This window comes from Lichenostomus cassidix, chromosome Z (assembly GCF_008360975.1).
Source record: "Lichenostomus cassidix isolate B80296 chromosome Z, HeHo_3.0, whole genome shotgun sequence".
NCBI classification, from domain to species: domain Eukaryota; kingdom Metazoa; phylum Chordata; class Aves; order Passeriformes; family Meliphagidae; genus Lichenostomus; species Lichenostomus cassidix.
In genome coordinates this window covers 1516238-1528806 of record NC_139511.1, presented here as the reverse complement: position 1 = coordinate 1528806, position 12569 = coordinate 1516238, and the positions used below count along the sequence as shown (strand labels likewise).

The following is a 12569-nucleotide window of genomic DNA, read 5'->3' as shown; positions in this document are numbered from 1 at the left end:
GTTCAGAATGAAGTCTCCAAGTTAAAAGCTATCTGTGAATTAAGTCCTTTTGTTTTCTGATAATCAAAACTATCTGCAGAGAGAGCCCAGAAACAGCTCCTCTAAAACTGCTAAATTGCATATGACTAATCCAGGGGAGTGGGGTGGAAAAGGGGGATGGAAATCTGCCTGGGCTGAGTCACTGTGAAGGCACAGTAAAGAATGACTGCTGTGCAAGTCCAAAGCTATTGAGACATAAATTGGCTGACCTAGTAGCCAGTTTTTAAGGCTTAGCACACATATGAGAACCGAGCCCTCCCTTGACATCTTACACTTCCCCTTTCAACAAATGAAACCTCTGAGTTGCACTGAGACATAATTTTCAACTTACAAGGACGCCACATAGCTGAAATGATCAAAATTTAGAAGCTTCAAACTGAAAAGCTGCTGCTTCAGCTGCATTTGATTGTTTGCTCCAGCAGGATCCAGCTAATGGACTGAACAATAAATAGTATTTCTGAAACCCAAACTCACTTGTAATTGTGTTTGACAAACAAGTTAAAAGTTCCAGGTTCTTTTTCTTGGCGATCTGTTCTACTGCTGGCTTAAGTACTGCACACCACTCTCTCACCAGTGTGAACTTGCTCATGTAACACTTGGAACAGGTAAAACATAAAAGACAGGCTGAAATTTTTCACAGAATGTGTACACAAAACCTCCCGGAGAAGGCCAACAGGCAGATGGATCAGTTTTTAAAGTCACCATGCAGAAAGGACTATAAAAACTGATTTCAGGAAAAAACCCAGCATTCTCAGAGTGTTATTCCCAGGGGAACTTTCAGCAAAAAGATATTTTATTTGGACAGAAGTGTCCAAATTGAAACACCTACAACAGCACTACTACAGAACTATCTATTGCCCATGCCATTGCCTGCAACTGCTGCCACCTCTACCAGTTACAATATGGCACAAACTAAAATAAAAGAATTCTGTGACCTAAAATGCCTTGAAACAACCATTTGAAGGGTTTATCTACACAATGTTCTAAAATTAGCTTCCATGACCATGGGAAAGACCTGGTGGAAACTCAAGATCTTGCCTATCTTCCACAGGTGTCAAGTTGATAATGAATGGAAAATTTAGGACCTGCGAAACAGCTGGGCATCTACTGCAACCAGAAGATAATCCTGGAAAACAAACACTGAAGGAAACCAGATCCTATCTCTCACACAACCCTCCTTAGCCCATGGCTATGAGTACTCACTTTTCTTCACTGAGGAGAGCAGCTGTGACCTGTAACAGGATGATCTCCCAACTTAAATGCCCAACTCCAGGACAAACCAAAAAAAACCCCAAAAAAAAACCCACTGAAAAAAACCATGCTATGGGCTCGAACGTGTTTTAGCTGCAACTTCATCTTTTATTGGCAATTTTTTTCTAAAGTATAAATACGTGTTCACTTCTCAAAATGTATGTTCCTTCAAAAAAGCCAGCCAATGTGAATCAATTAACAGGTTAAATGTATCTTTTTGAAACTTGTGTAAGTTTCCAGTGGAGTTTCTGCAGAAATACCAGAACATTTCAACTAACAAGGTCATTGCACAATCCAAGCTGTGCTAATGTAAGAGGCAGGGTTAGTTCCTAAACTACCACAAGTCTATAGCTTGGGTTTTAGCAGCAGCCCATCTATGCTGTTTGTCAGCAATAATCTGGTTTTGAGCACTACCCAAAAGCTTTAAGAACAAATACAATCCCCAGCTTCTCGCACAATGCTCTGAAAACAATAATTACACAACAACCATGATGGATTCAAGCATCCATCACAGACTGACACCACATAATGTTACCTCTGCACTATAAATTTACTTCTCTGAATTCTAAGAAACAGAAAAAAAAATAAGCTTTCCCACAGTTTCTCCTGCACTTCCCACAAGGTATCTCAATCTTCAAAAAACAATTTCAGAATAATTTTTCCTTAGCTGCTTCTTTAGACTTAGAGCAAAATACACATTTCCCTCTCAAAATCAATGCATGTTGCAACCATCCTGATCTAAGGATCTAAGTCTACACAAAGCTCAATATAGCCTGGTAAACCTGGGGTTTCCATCAGGTACTAACAAGTTGTACCATTTTATCTCTTTTTAAAAAGAGTGGCTATGATAAAGACCACTTTCTCTTGATGGCCATTTTCTCTTCAAAGGTACTAAAACAATAAGGCATGGAGGGTTTATGTCACCCACCAGACTACTGAAGCATTAACAGCTTTATGGAGAAACCCACATGAATTTTTCGACAAATATGACTACATTCCTTTTGCCATATGGAGACGTACTTCTTTCCAATGTCATGGTCTGGATTAGGTTTAAAGCTGCAGCTGAAAGGAAAACACTCCTGTGTCATGGAATCGATGTTATTTTCCTAAAGCATGTGACCTGACATCTAGGGACTTTATTTAATTTCTTTTTTAATTAAAGTAGCTGCCATTTGTTGAATGACATCATTTTCCATGCTCAGGTACATAAAATACCCAGATTTGTAACTGTCACTGAGCACAACCTACAGAGTCACTCACACACCATGAAATCCCAGTTTCTTCAGGTAAAAGTAACAGACAACTAAAAACTAATTTACTAAAATCTGAGACTGGCAGATAACTGATAAACATTTGATTGCAGTTTGGATCAATCTAAACCAAGTATGTCAGACATGGTGAATTTAAAAGAAAGCAATAACAGAATTAGCTGTGCAAACACAGAGAGAACCTCCTCCACAAAATGATCGTGTCATGAAATTTTAACCTATGAAAGACAGACAGACACATCACTGAGTCACTTTCAAGCTTCTCTTTTTTAGGAAACCCTAACACCCCTGGAGGAGCACTCCAAAGCCTTAAAATTGCAATCAAAAAAAGCAATTTAAAGATTAAGTTTTTTATATATATATAACATATATACATATAATTTAAAATATAAAATAATTGTCTAAGAAAAAATTGTTTTGAAAAGAGAGAAATGTCCAGGATGGTTGTTTCAGCCAGCTATAGGGATACTGGGATTAACCATCTCAGCTTTATGAGCACTACAGCACTACCAGAAAAGAGACATTCCCTCCTGCCCTACTACTGACTTTCACAAGAAAAAGAAATCACAAGCAAACCCACCAAAAATAAAAAAAAAGGTCAAGTTTTCAAGAGAAGACAAGTTATTGTTAAAACAAAACGCCTTTAATAACTGCCACAAAAAATTTACAAGAAATTAACAGAAAATGTCTTTAAGGTCCCTACTGGTCCTAATCACTCTATTATTCCATGAGAAATGGAAAAAGTAACACTGAGAGTATATTTATGAATATATATAATAACACACATCTATATCATAACACAATATATAAGCAAATCATTCCAATACCATGACCACCGTCTCTGAACACACACATCCTCAGAACACTGACTGGCACACTTCACCTCCTGGCTCTTACCAAGGGAATTAACACCATCTCAAACACATTTGCATTCTCTCAGTGCTCCTTTAGTACCCAGCAAAAAGCACCAGGAGAAAGTTAGGGGAGCTTTAACACAACGAAGAAATTGTTCAGAAAATAATACGTGGAACAAAAAGCTAACACTTTTGTAATACAAGGAAAGGAGTACAACAGATGTGAAACGGCTTAGTGGATGTTTCTGTTTAGACAGACCTGGAAAAATGGAGACTCCTAACAAATAAAAGACAGCAGGCAATTCCTACAGGCTCAACAATCCTCCACGACGACTCTTGATTTGTTATTATTACCACGGAGCTCTCTAAACAGGCTGGACTCCAAATAATATACACAGAAGTAGGAGAGATTATGGATAAAGGTACTAATTCCTGAGATGTGGCACCCTCTGGAAGCTCCTAACCCCGAGAGCGACACAGTGGGGTCAGGAAAAATGCACGTGTAACTCTAATTTTGGCGTCCTGATGATTATGTACACTGCTCCTGCTAGCATCTCCACAATAGTGGTCTTGATTAAAGAGCATTGTTGAGGAAGGGGAGCACATGCATCTGCAGATGGCATAAACATGCTGCAGGGACTGAACAGCATTTGAGGAGCACATGCAGCCCTGGCAGAGCCCCAGGGAGGAACTGCTGCACTCGTGTTCTGCAAGCCCTGCCTGAAAATGTGAGATAAAACACACAGCTCGGCCAGGAGGGAAAAAGCAACAGCTCCTGACTCCAAGGCTTGGAAACACCTGGTAATAAAGGTGCATAAATACATGTCACACTCAGTTTTAGGTATTAGCCTGTCCCACAGACCTGAAACCCAAAATGACTTAAGTACGTGACACCTTCCCTCTTGTGTTTGTGTTTTTGCTCACTTTTTGCTAGAACCTGATAAAAAAAAAATACTTATTTCCTCGACGTTTTATCTGCCCCAATTATTTTCCACAAATCAAAATCCTTAGTGATAGTGGATAAGCTCAGTCTTTACCTGTGGCAAATACTGTGTAACTTTACATCTTGGCGTTTAACAAAGACAACACTTGCTTTAGAAAAGCTGATTAAAAGAACGCTTGAGGACCACATTCAAAAAGAAAAGGACTGGCACCTGAACATTATCTTCCAGAGAAAGAATGCCCTTTTTGCAGTCAGGCTGGTTTTATCCCCAGATTACACCACTGAAATAAGAACTTTTAAATTACAGTTATGTCAGGGATAACACTGCCCCTTCCACTGGTTACCACAGCACTCCTCTTACCACGTGTCCCTATTAAAATATCCCTTTCACAAGTATCTTCAGCAATTCACCCATGGCCTGCAAGGATTTTTGGAAGCAAAACATCTTAGTTATGCAGTTTACAGAATTTTCAAACTAGCACACACACATCAGAGCAGGCCGATTGTTTCTCTGATCTCCTGAACAAGGGACAACTCATATTTAGTTATTTACAGTCAAGCAAAACATGTTTTTTTGCCCTCCATCACAGCTAACAAAACCTTCAGGTGGTCTCAGAAACACAACTGTTTTCTTGCATACAAATCAGTGAATATAAAACCAAAATACTATATATCTTCTTAATGCAATTCTTATTTGAATTCCTCAGTTATGACCTATGTCCTAGACAATGTCTCAGTTCTCAATGAGATGAAAACTACATTGCTCAAGGTATTTCAGTACACAAAGTTAGTAACATTGGCAAAACCAAAACTGCAGTGCTGAATGGCTGATTTAGAAAATCACTTCAAAGCAAGTCACAAGACTACACAGTTTTAAATCCTTTGTGAGCCCAGTGAAGTAAAAGATGACAGTAAATTCTTGTATTTTTAATTATTAGGAAAAACCAAACCAAACCAAAAGGAAAAAAACCCCAAAATTCAAAAAACCAATTATCAGCTGTCTCTGCGTTATTTAAAAGACACACTCTCATGACAGTTATGGCTGTTCAACAGCACTTTTGTTTAGCTGAAACAGTATTTTAATTTGCAAATAAAACAGTGCTTGTGAAGGCCAGGCAAGCTCACAATTTTCCTTGAACTATACATGTTCACCATATCACCTCACGCTTAGACCTCTCACCTAGACCAGAACTTTTACTTGCTAATCAATAGCTCAGGTTAGACTCTAAAAGCAGTATAAAATTAATCATTTTCTTTTTATTTTTCCTAAGGGTGATTCAGCTCAGAGGAAATAAATATGGATTCAGGATAGACTGAAAGAGTAGAGTCAGGTTTATTCCAAATAAGTAGCAAAATTCATCCCTATAATTTTCCTAGGATGGATTAGCTATCTAGAACAAGGAGTTCTCATTCCAGCTGAAACTGAACAGGTACAAAAACCAAAATTTGTTGTATGGCAACAAATTCAGTGTGAATTAATGGAAATAAATCTCCCATTGTTTTGCAAGATGTACAGCCATCAATTAAATGAGCAGTGAACTAGTATTAAAAAAACCTGAGTGTTTTGAAATTCCACTTCTTGATACCTCTGCAGCCCCTCAGAGTATTGGCAATGTTCTGTTAGGAATTTTTGTTAGGCTGATAACCTACAGGTATTATTCACACACTGAAAAGACAACGTACTTGTATGAATAGAACAAAAACCTCAAACTCAGAAAAACCCAAAACCTAAGACTTGTCAGAGAAAAACACATGCAGAATGACAAGGACTTGGGTTCCAAAAATGAGAAAAAGAACAGCTACACTTTGTACCCAACAGAGCAATTGAGATCTAATTTGAAATGAAATGTCAGGCATTATTTGCAGAGGTACCTGAGAGGAACAAGAAGAAAAGATAATGAAACAAATAATCTTCTATGGAAGAGCTTTTTCCTGGAATGGTACTACTCAGAAACTTACTCTTGAAATTGTGTACTGTACCTACCTTTCTGAGAAACACATTTTTGCAAGAGAACCACATTCAAGAGTTGGATGAAGAAAACCTACTGCCAAAGAATCTTCTAGCAATACTAATACATCTTAGAACAATTCAAAATTAGTATTTTACTCACCAATTCCAAATATATGGGTGATTTGGCTTCAGATTTTAAATATCAGATCAAAGACCCTTAGACTTTGTCGTTGTGATGAAAAACACCCATTCCACATACTAACAGGTAACAGACAGTAATGAGAATTCTGTCAAATCCTATGGACAGACACAACAGTTCACAGGGTTTCAGGGAACCAGCAAACTTAAAGTAGTGCTGTTCCACCAGGAAAAGGGTTGACCTTGCTCTGCTCATTGGACACAGAAATTAGGGACTTGTCTTCACTGTTCAGAGAAAAGTTCATTTTTATATGTGGACTGCTAATACAGAGTTGAGTTACAACCAAAGATACATGCATTTCAAATCACTGCAACTTAAGGAAATAAATCAACAGAGGTGTTAACACCTTCCTCACTGCACACTCTGCAACTGTCTTATTTCTGCACCACATCACCCAGCAATATTTCCATATTTGTCACTTTTTAAAAAATACAGGACGTTTCAAATTTGCCCTTTTCTTACATTTGAAGACAGTTTCAGTAACTGTAGCAGAAGTAATAGTGGTGTTAAAGTTGCTTTAAGAGTTTAAACGTATTCATTCAATATTTTACACTGGAACAGGTCCCATTTTAGTGAACCTAAGAGTTAACAAAACATCATTATCCTAAGCTTGAGAGCTCTCCTGTGCCTTTGCAGGTAGAAAGATGGATGCTTCCTCTGGAGCTGTCAGAGAGTTTCTGAGGAGAAACCACCGGTGAGATTCTTGTTGGTTTTCAGGCTCTGGCTGCTGTTCATCCTCACAGAAAATACAGGACTAGGGTCTTGCAGGGAAGGTTTAAAGCCCACACACAGTAATCTCTTTTCCAAAGCTTTTACTGTCCGCTGTAATTTGTGTTTGGGAAGCCAAGGCTTGTCAATATGCCATGATTTAAAGATTTTTTCCTCCTAAAAGGAAAGCATTTGTACTCCATTGTGCAGATGAAAGCAAGCCTTGATGTCTACACAGGGATTTGAAATGCACAGCAGGTATTCCAAAAAAGAGGAAAGGAGGGGAGACAACACAATAACACCAGGAGGGAGAAAGGATAACTGACAAATTTTTCTGCACAAATCAAAATCTGTCATTTTATGAACACTTTACATGTACTTTAAATATATTTAGACTCTCACTCCACTCAGGAAATAAGAAATGGTCTTCATAGCATAATTTACAGTAGGCCTTAAAGCAAATAAAATACCATTTTTGTTCAACCTGATAGGTCCAGTGAAATACACTGATCTAACAGGTTGAAAGAAACTGAAGAGAATTTATTCCTCTCAGTGTTTGAGTCTTCCTTTTTTGATAATACCACAGTTTTAACAGTATAAATTACCAGTATTTAATTTTTTTTTCCAGAGCAATGCTTATCAGAAGCAGCAATCAGATATATAATCTAATAGCGAAGCAAGGAAAATGGTAGCTTTTAAATGGCAGCTTTAAAATAAAAGCTTAATTATTTAATTCACCCGGACTTCTGTCAAATGTTGTGCACCTACTAATATACAATAATTCTTTCAGAAATGGGTTTTTTTACTTCAAGGCTACAGAAGTGATCCACTGCATTTCCAGAGTACCTGAAAGACCTGAAGGTACACTCGAGGTAAGATGGGGGAAAATCATGTAGCACTCAGAAATCTGAGATTACTCACAAGATAACACTTAATGTTTTTATTAAATAAGGCACATTAGAAGCCAGCTATTTCTAAAATGGGTTTCCAAGAAACCCATTCAAGTGTCCACTCTCAAGTGCTGAAGTACATAGACATTAAGTGATATAAGTGATACAAGAGTCATTACTTTCACACTGACCTAAGGATTAATCATTTCATCTTCCTCTCAGCTGGTGGAATTGCCTGGGAAACAACCTGAACTCTCAGTGACCTTTGCTAACCAAACAACACATCCTCAGTGGTTTGGAGGAAAGTAACTATTCAGACCTTGAACCAAGACAGTTAGGACAGGACAAAGAGCTCTACCAATTCCATGTCTCTCATTCAGTCGGCTGTGAAAAGTTTGGGTTAGGCTCTCCAGCTTTTTTTCAACTTTTAGTAAACTTATAATGAACTCACAGGGCCGACCAGGGAAAAGCAGCCCCAGGAAATGGGGGAGACAAATAACAGCATCTCTTCCATCATCCTAATTAGCAACAGTACTGCATCTAAGGTGCAATTTGTTAAGCTCTCTCCCTCCCCGTTAACAAACTTAAGCAAAAGGCAAGAAAAGAAAATCCCAGAGCCTGTCAAGTCACTGTAAAAAAAGAGACTGCTAGCACTCAAATAATTGTTTATCAAAGGCTATTTAGTCTATTTAATTGCCAGCCCCCCCAGAAAAAGAGCTTGCCGGATTTCCATTATTTATTGCATGTGGAGTGACTCGCCGAAGCACTTGGAAAGATTTACTTCCCAGTGGTCACCTACTTAGATCAAGCGCTAAATCAGTGCCTCTGTGGCTGGTGTTTGTTTAGGTGGCAGCAGTTGAGCCGGACCAGCCTCCCCGGCCCCTCTCTGGGGTCTCCGTGTGTGTGGCCCGGCCGGGGCTGCAGCTGGAGCCGCACACAATTCCCACTGTACTCCTCAGACATTGTTATTCCAGGTCCCTGCGAGCAGCCCCGGCTCCCCAAGGCAGAGCCACCTGTCCTGGGGGAGATAAATCACAGCCGTGCTGGGATTGTCACCCAAGGCGTCGGGGTTCTCACCAAACACTCCGGGATTTTCGCCCGGCGCGGTGGGATTTACGCCAAGCCCATCGGGATTTTTAAAGGCAAGAATTCTCAGGCTCAGCAGCACCAGCCTGAACCAGTGTTTCTGCATCATCTTATCTCTCCTGACCAACATTTCAAAAAGATAAACACAAAGTACTAAAACCCTTACGGACGCCCCTTAAGTTAGATTATTTTTCTTATGCTGATAGCCATAAACATTATAGGCAATCTGGACACTACAAAATAAACACGTTACACTGTACTTCCTCTAAAGCAGACAGGAATCCTTCGTGACTTGGGGAAGTTTTCCATCCACCCAAAAAAACAAACCCCAAAAACCAACCCACCATCATCACTCATTCACTACATAAACCTCACACACACACACCACTATTATTATAACATACTACTCATTATAAACACTTCCTAAATTATTTGAAGGTTCAGGTTCGGTTTCATGCCACTGAAACAGTGCAGGAGTAGGTGTAAGCATGTACCTTAGAGCACATAGACATCAGTTCATGGAAGGAGCCTATCTGCTCATTAAATAAACAACAGGTGAATCAAACACCTCATTAAGTCATCAAATGTATCCACTGCAGGACAATTACAATTCATTTCCCATTCCTCTATCCAGTCCCTTTTAAAGTGAGGGGCACGAAGGGGCTGCCACCACTCCCTCCAGAAAACACCTGGGCAGTAAAACAGATTTCCATATCAGAAAATATTTCCCAATAATATGCCTATGTTTTCCTTTGCTTAACATCACCCCGCTATTTTTATTTGCAAGCCTGCAGACCACCCAACAGAGTTTTGGGACATAATTATATTTTATAGAAGCAGAGCTTTAGCAAGATGGTGCAAAGAAGGTAAAAATTATCTCAAATATCACCGTTTGGTACAGCCACAGAAACAACAAATCTGTATCTAGCTCATTTTATCATCATCAAGGGACTCTTACCAGTCCCTAGTCCCACATGGGATGGAGAACTATGACAGACCTCAGCCCTGGAAATTACTGCTTGGGATGGGCATAGGTGACTGCTGGTGATCAGCATCATGTTCTAGGCAGGTTCCATCAAAAATAATTAAAATAACCAACTTTGTGTACATAACCATGCATATATTTCTAAAGAAAAAGCCAAGGCATATTGATTTTCTAAGACTACAAAATTTACTCTTAGGCACCCATGTACTAATTTAGTGAAAAGATTTTCCAATAATAGTTACCTATGTGAATTGATAAGCATTTTACAGCTCAAAGTGTAACAATGCATTTCAAAAGCTTTTGCATTTTTTTACTAAAAACTGTTAATTATTAAACACTGAGCTGAACATTCAGCATGCAAACACAGCCAAGTACATCCTCATGCATGCTTTCCTCTAATCTTTCCTATCAAGTGACAAAATCATTAGTTTAAGAACTGTAATCTCCTATTCATTCCTGGTAGTTTCAAAGAATTTGCCCACTCTGGCCCTGCAACCTCTTACCAAGACTGGGAAGTTATTATTTCTTTATCTAAACACTTGCTGAAATATGAAAGGAGAAAGAGAAAATTATCATAACTACTAAATAAAAGATGTACAGACAAACACCCATTAAGAAATACAGGCACTGATAAGAGGTAAACACTGAATTTAAGTTGTGTTTAAGCTGCAGAGTAGTTTCTCTAGGCTTCCTCTGTGGTAAATTTACATTTAGCTGAATATGAGCCCTTTGGATGTACTGAGCCCGCGAAGATTAATTTCCTAATGTGATGCTGAAGGAGATAGATCACGAATACTTCCAAAGAGAGTTTGCACAATGCTTGGAATGTATTCTATTACACACCTGAAAGCTATTTCTAATACCTAATTTTATTATTTAATTCCACATAATTGCTTTGGCAATTTCATTTGTAGGCATTACTTTAGTACAGAAGGAAAAAAAAGATGTATTTTCACCCAAGAAATCCCATCTTTTCTAAAAACATTCTTTTGACACCCGAAGTTAAAAGGTTACATAACAAGCAAGGTTCTTTATATTTTCAGTTTCTTTGGCCAGATAATTTTTTTCCCAAATTGACATAAAGCTGTTTTCATACAAATTAAATTTCTCTTAAGCTTTAATTGATGGAAACATGTATTAGATGAGCCAACATAAATGAGGATATTTTCACCTAATAAAAATACAGCATGTATTTAATCTGTCTCGTATTTAGAACACGTGTGACACAGAGCAGAAAAAAAAAGGATTCTTAACCTTACTGCTCTCAATTTCTGAGTACAATCTGGTCCTAACCTTGCAATATGGTACTTTCAACCTCTTTGTGAGCAACCAAACAGCTCACAAGTGTCAAAAAGGGGTTTATAATCAATATGGCCTTGGGTAAATGCACAGAAATACTGCAAATGCAGACTGGTAGACTTACATGACCTAACTTTTGGCTCCTCAAGAGCCAAACTGGACTGAAATTTCCTACAATGCACAAGCAAAAAGGCATGTAGAAAATTAAAAAGTACAAACTAGGAAATTTACTCACGAAAGTTTTAACACCAACCACAACCTGAAATAACCAGAAGTCTCTACAGATACAGATCATACTGGTTTCTTTCTTAAGATGGTCCTTTCCTTTGCAGCCAAGCAAGCAGCATGGAAGCACTTTTCCACTTGCAATTTAAATTTAACCTTAGCTTCGGAAGTATCTAAACTAATAAAAAAGCTAATTTTAACACTATGTTTTAGCATTTGAAAATAATCTTGCCTAAATTTTTTTTTCTAATTTAGGTGAGTATTAGAGAGAGAGAATGAAGAAACAATGAAAACAGAAATGCACAGGAGGCTACAATTTCAAAAGGGCAGCCTATTTCCCAAACCACTCACTTTCTTTCTAGCCTTGTCCGTGGCAGAGCTCACAATATCCATTCAATCTGGAATAACAATCACAAGTCTCTCTGATTTTGAAGACCGTAATAAAACATAAAAACGTATTTCACTCTCATTATTTAACAGTCAAACCTACACATTTGTCTACTTACAGAGCCATCTTTCAGGTTCCTTTCATAGGAGAAGTGACAGGCCTTATTCTGTTCATCTCTTGAAATCACGAAGTTGTATCTTCCAGCTGACTCTTCTCCAGCTACCAGTGCTTTCCTCAGCTCTTCCACATATTTTTCTCTGTCCATTTCTATGTCAGCAGCCTCCCTAGAAATCTCTGCTTCAGACACTGTCAGAGAGAAACACGTGAGAAATAAATAATCCAATGCGTTTGAACAAGTGTATGTATTATAAATTATATATAAAACATATATTAAGATACATTAATATATTTTATATCTGTAGATATACATGCATATATTTATATATTCTGTGTACATACACACACACACTGGCTAGAGGATAT

At 38.3% G+C, this 12569-nt stretch overlaps 1 protein-coding gene across 5 annotated transcripts in view; it reads right to left on the bottom strand.

Moving 5' to 3' along the window:
* XRCC4 (X-ray repair cross complementing 4) overlaps positions 1-12569 on the bottom strand; it is a 63986-nt gene that overhangs the window by 33783 nt on the left and 17634 nt on the right. For all 5 annotated transcript variants that reach the window (XM_085042820.1, XM_085042818.1, XM_085042819.1 and 2 more), the window contains one exon: positions 12205-12392. In XM_085042820.1, the coding sequence (XP_084898946.1) occupies positions 12205-12392 (188 nt within the window). The remainder of the gene's footprint in view (positions 1-12204; positions 12393-12569) is intronic.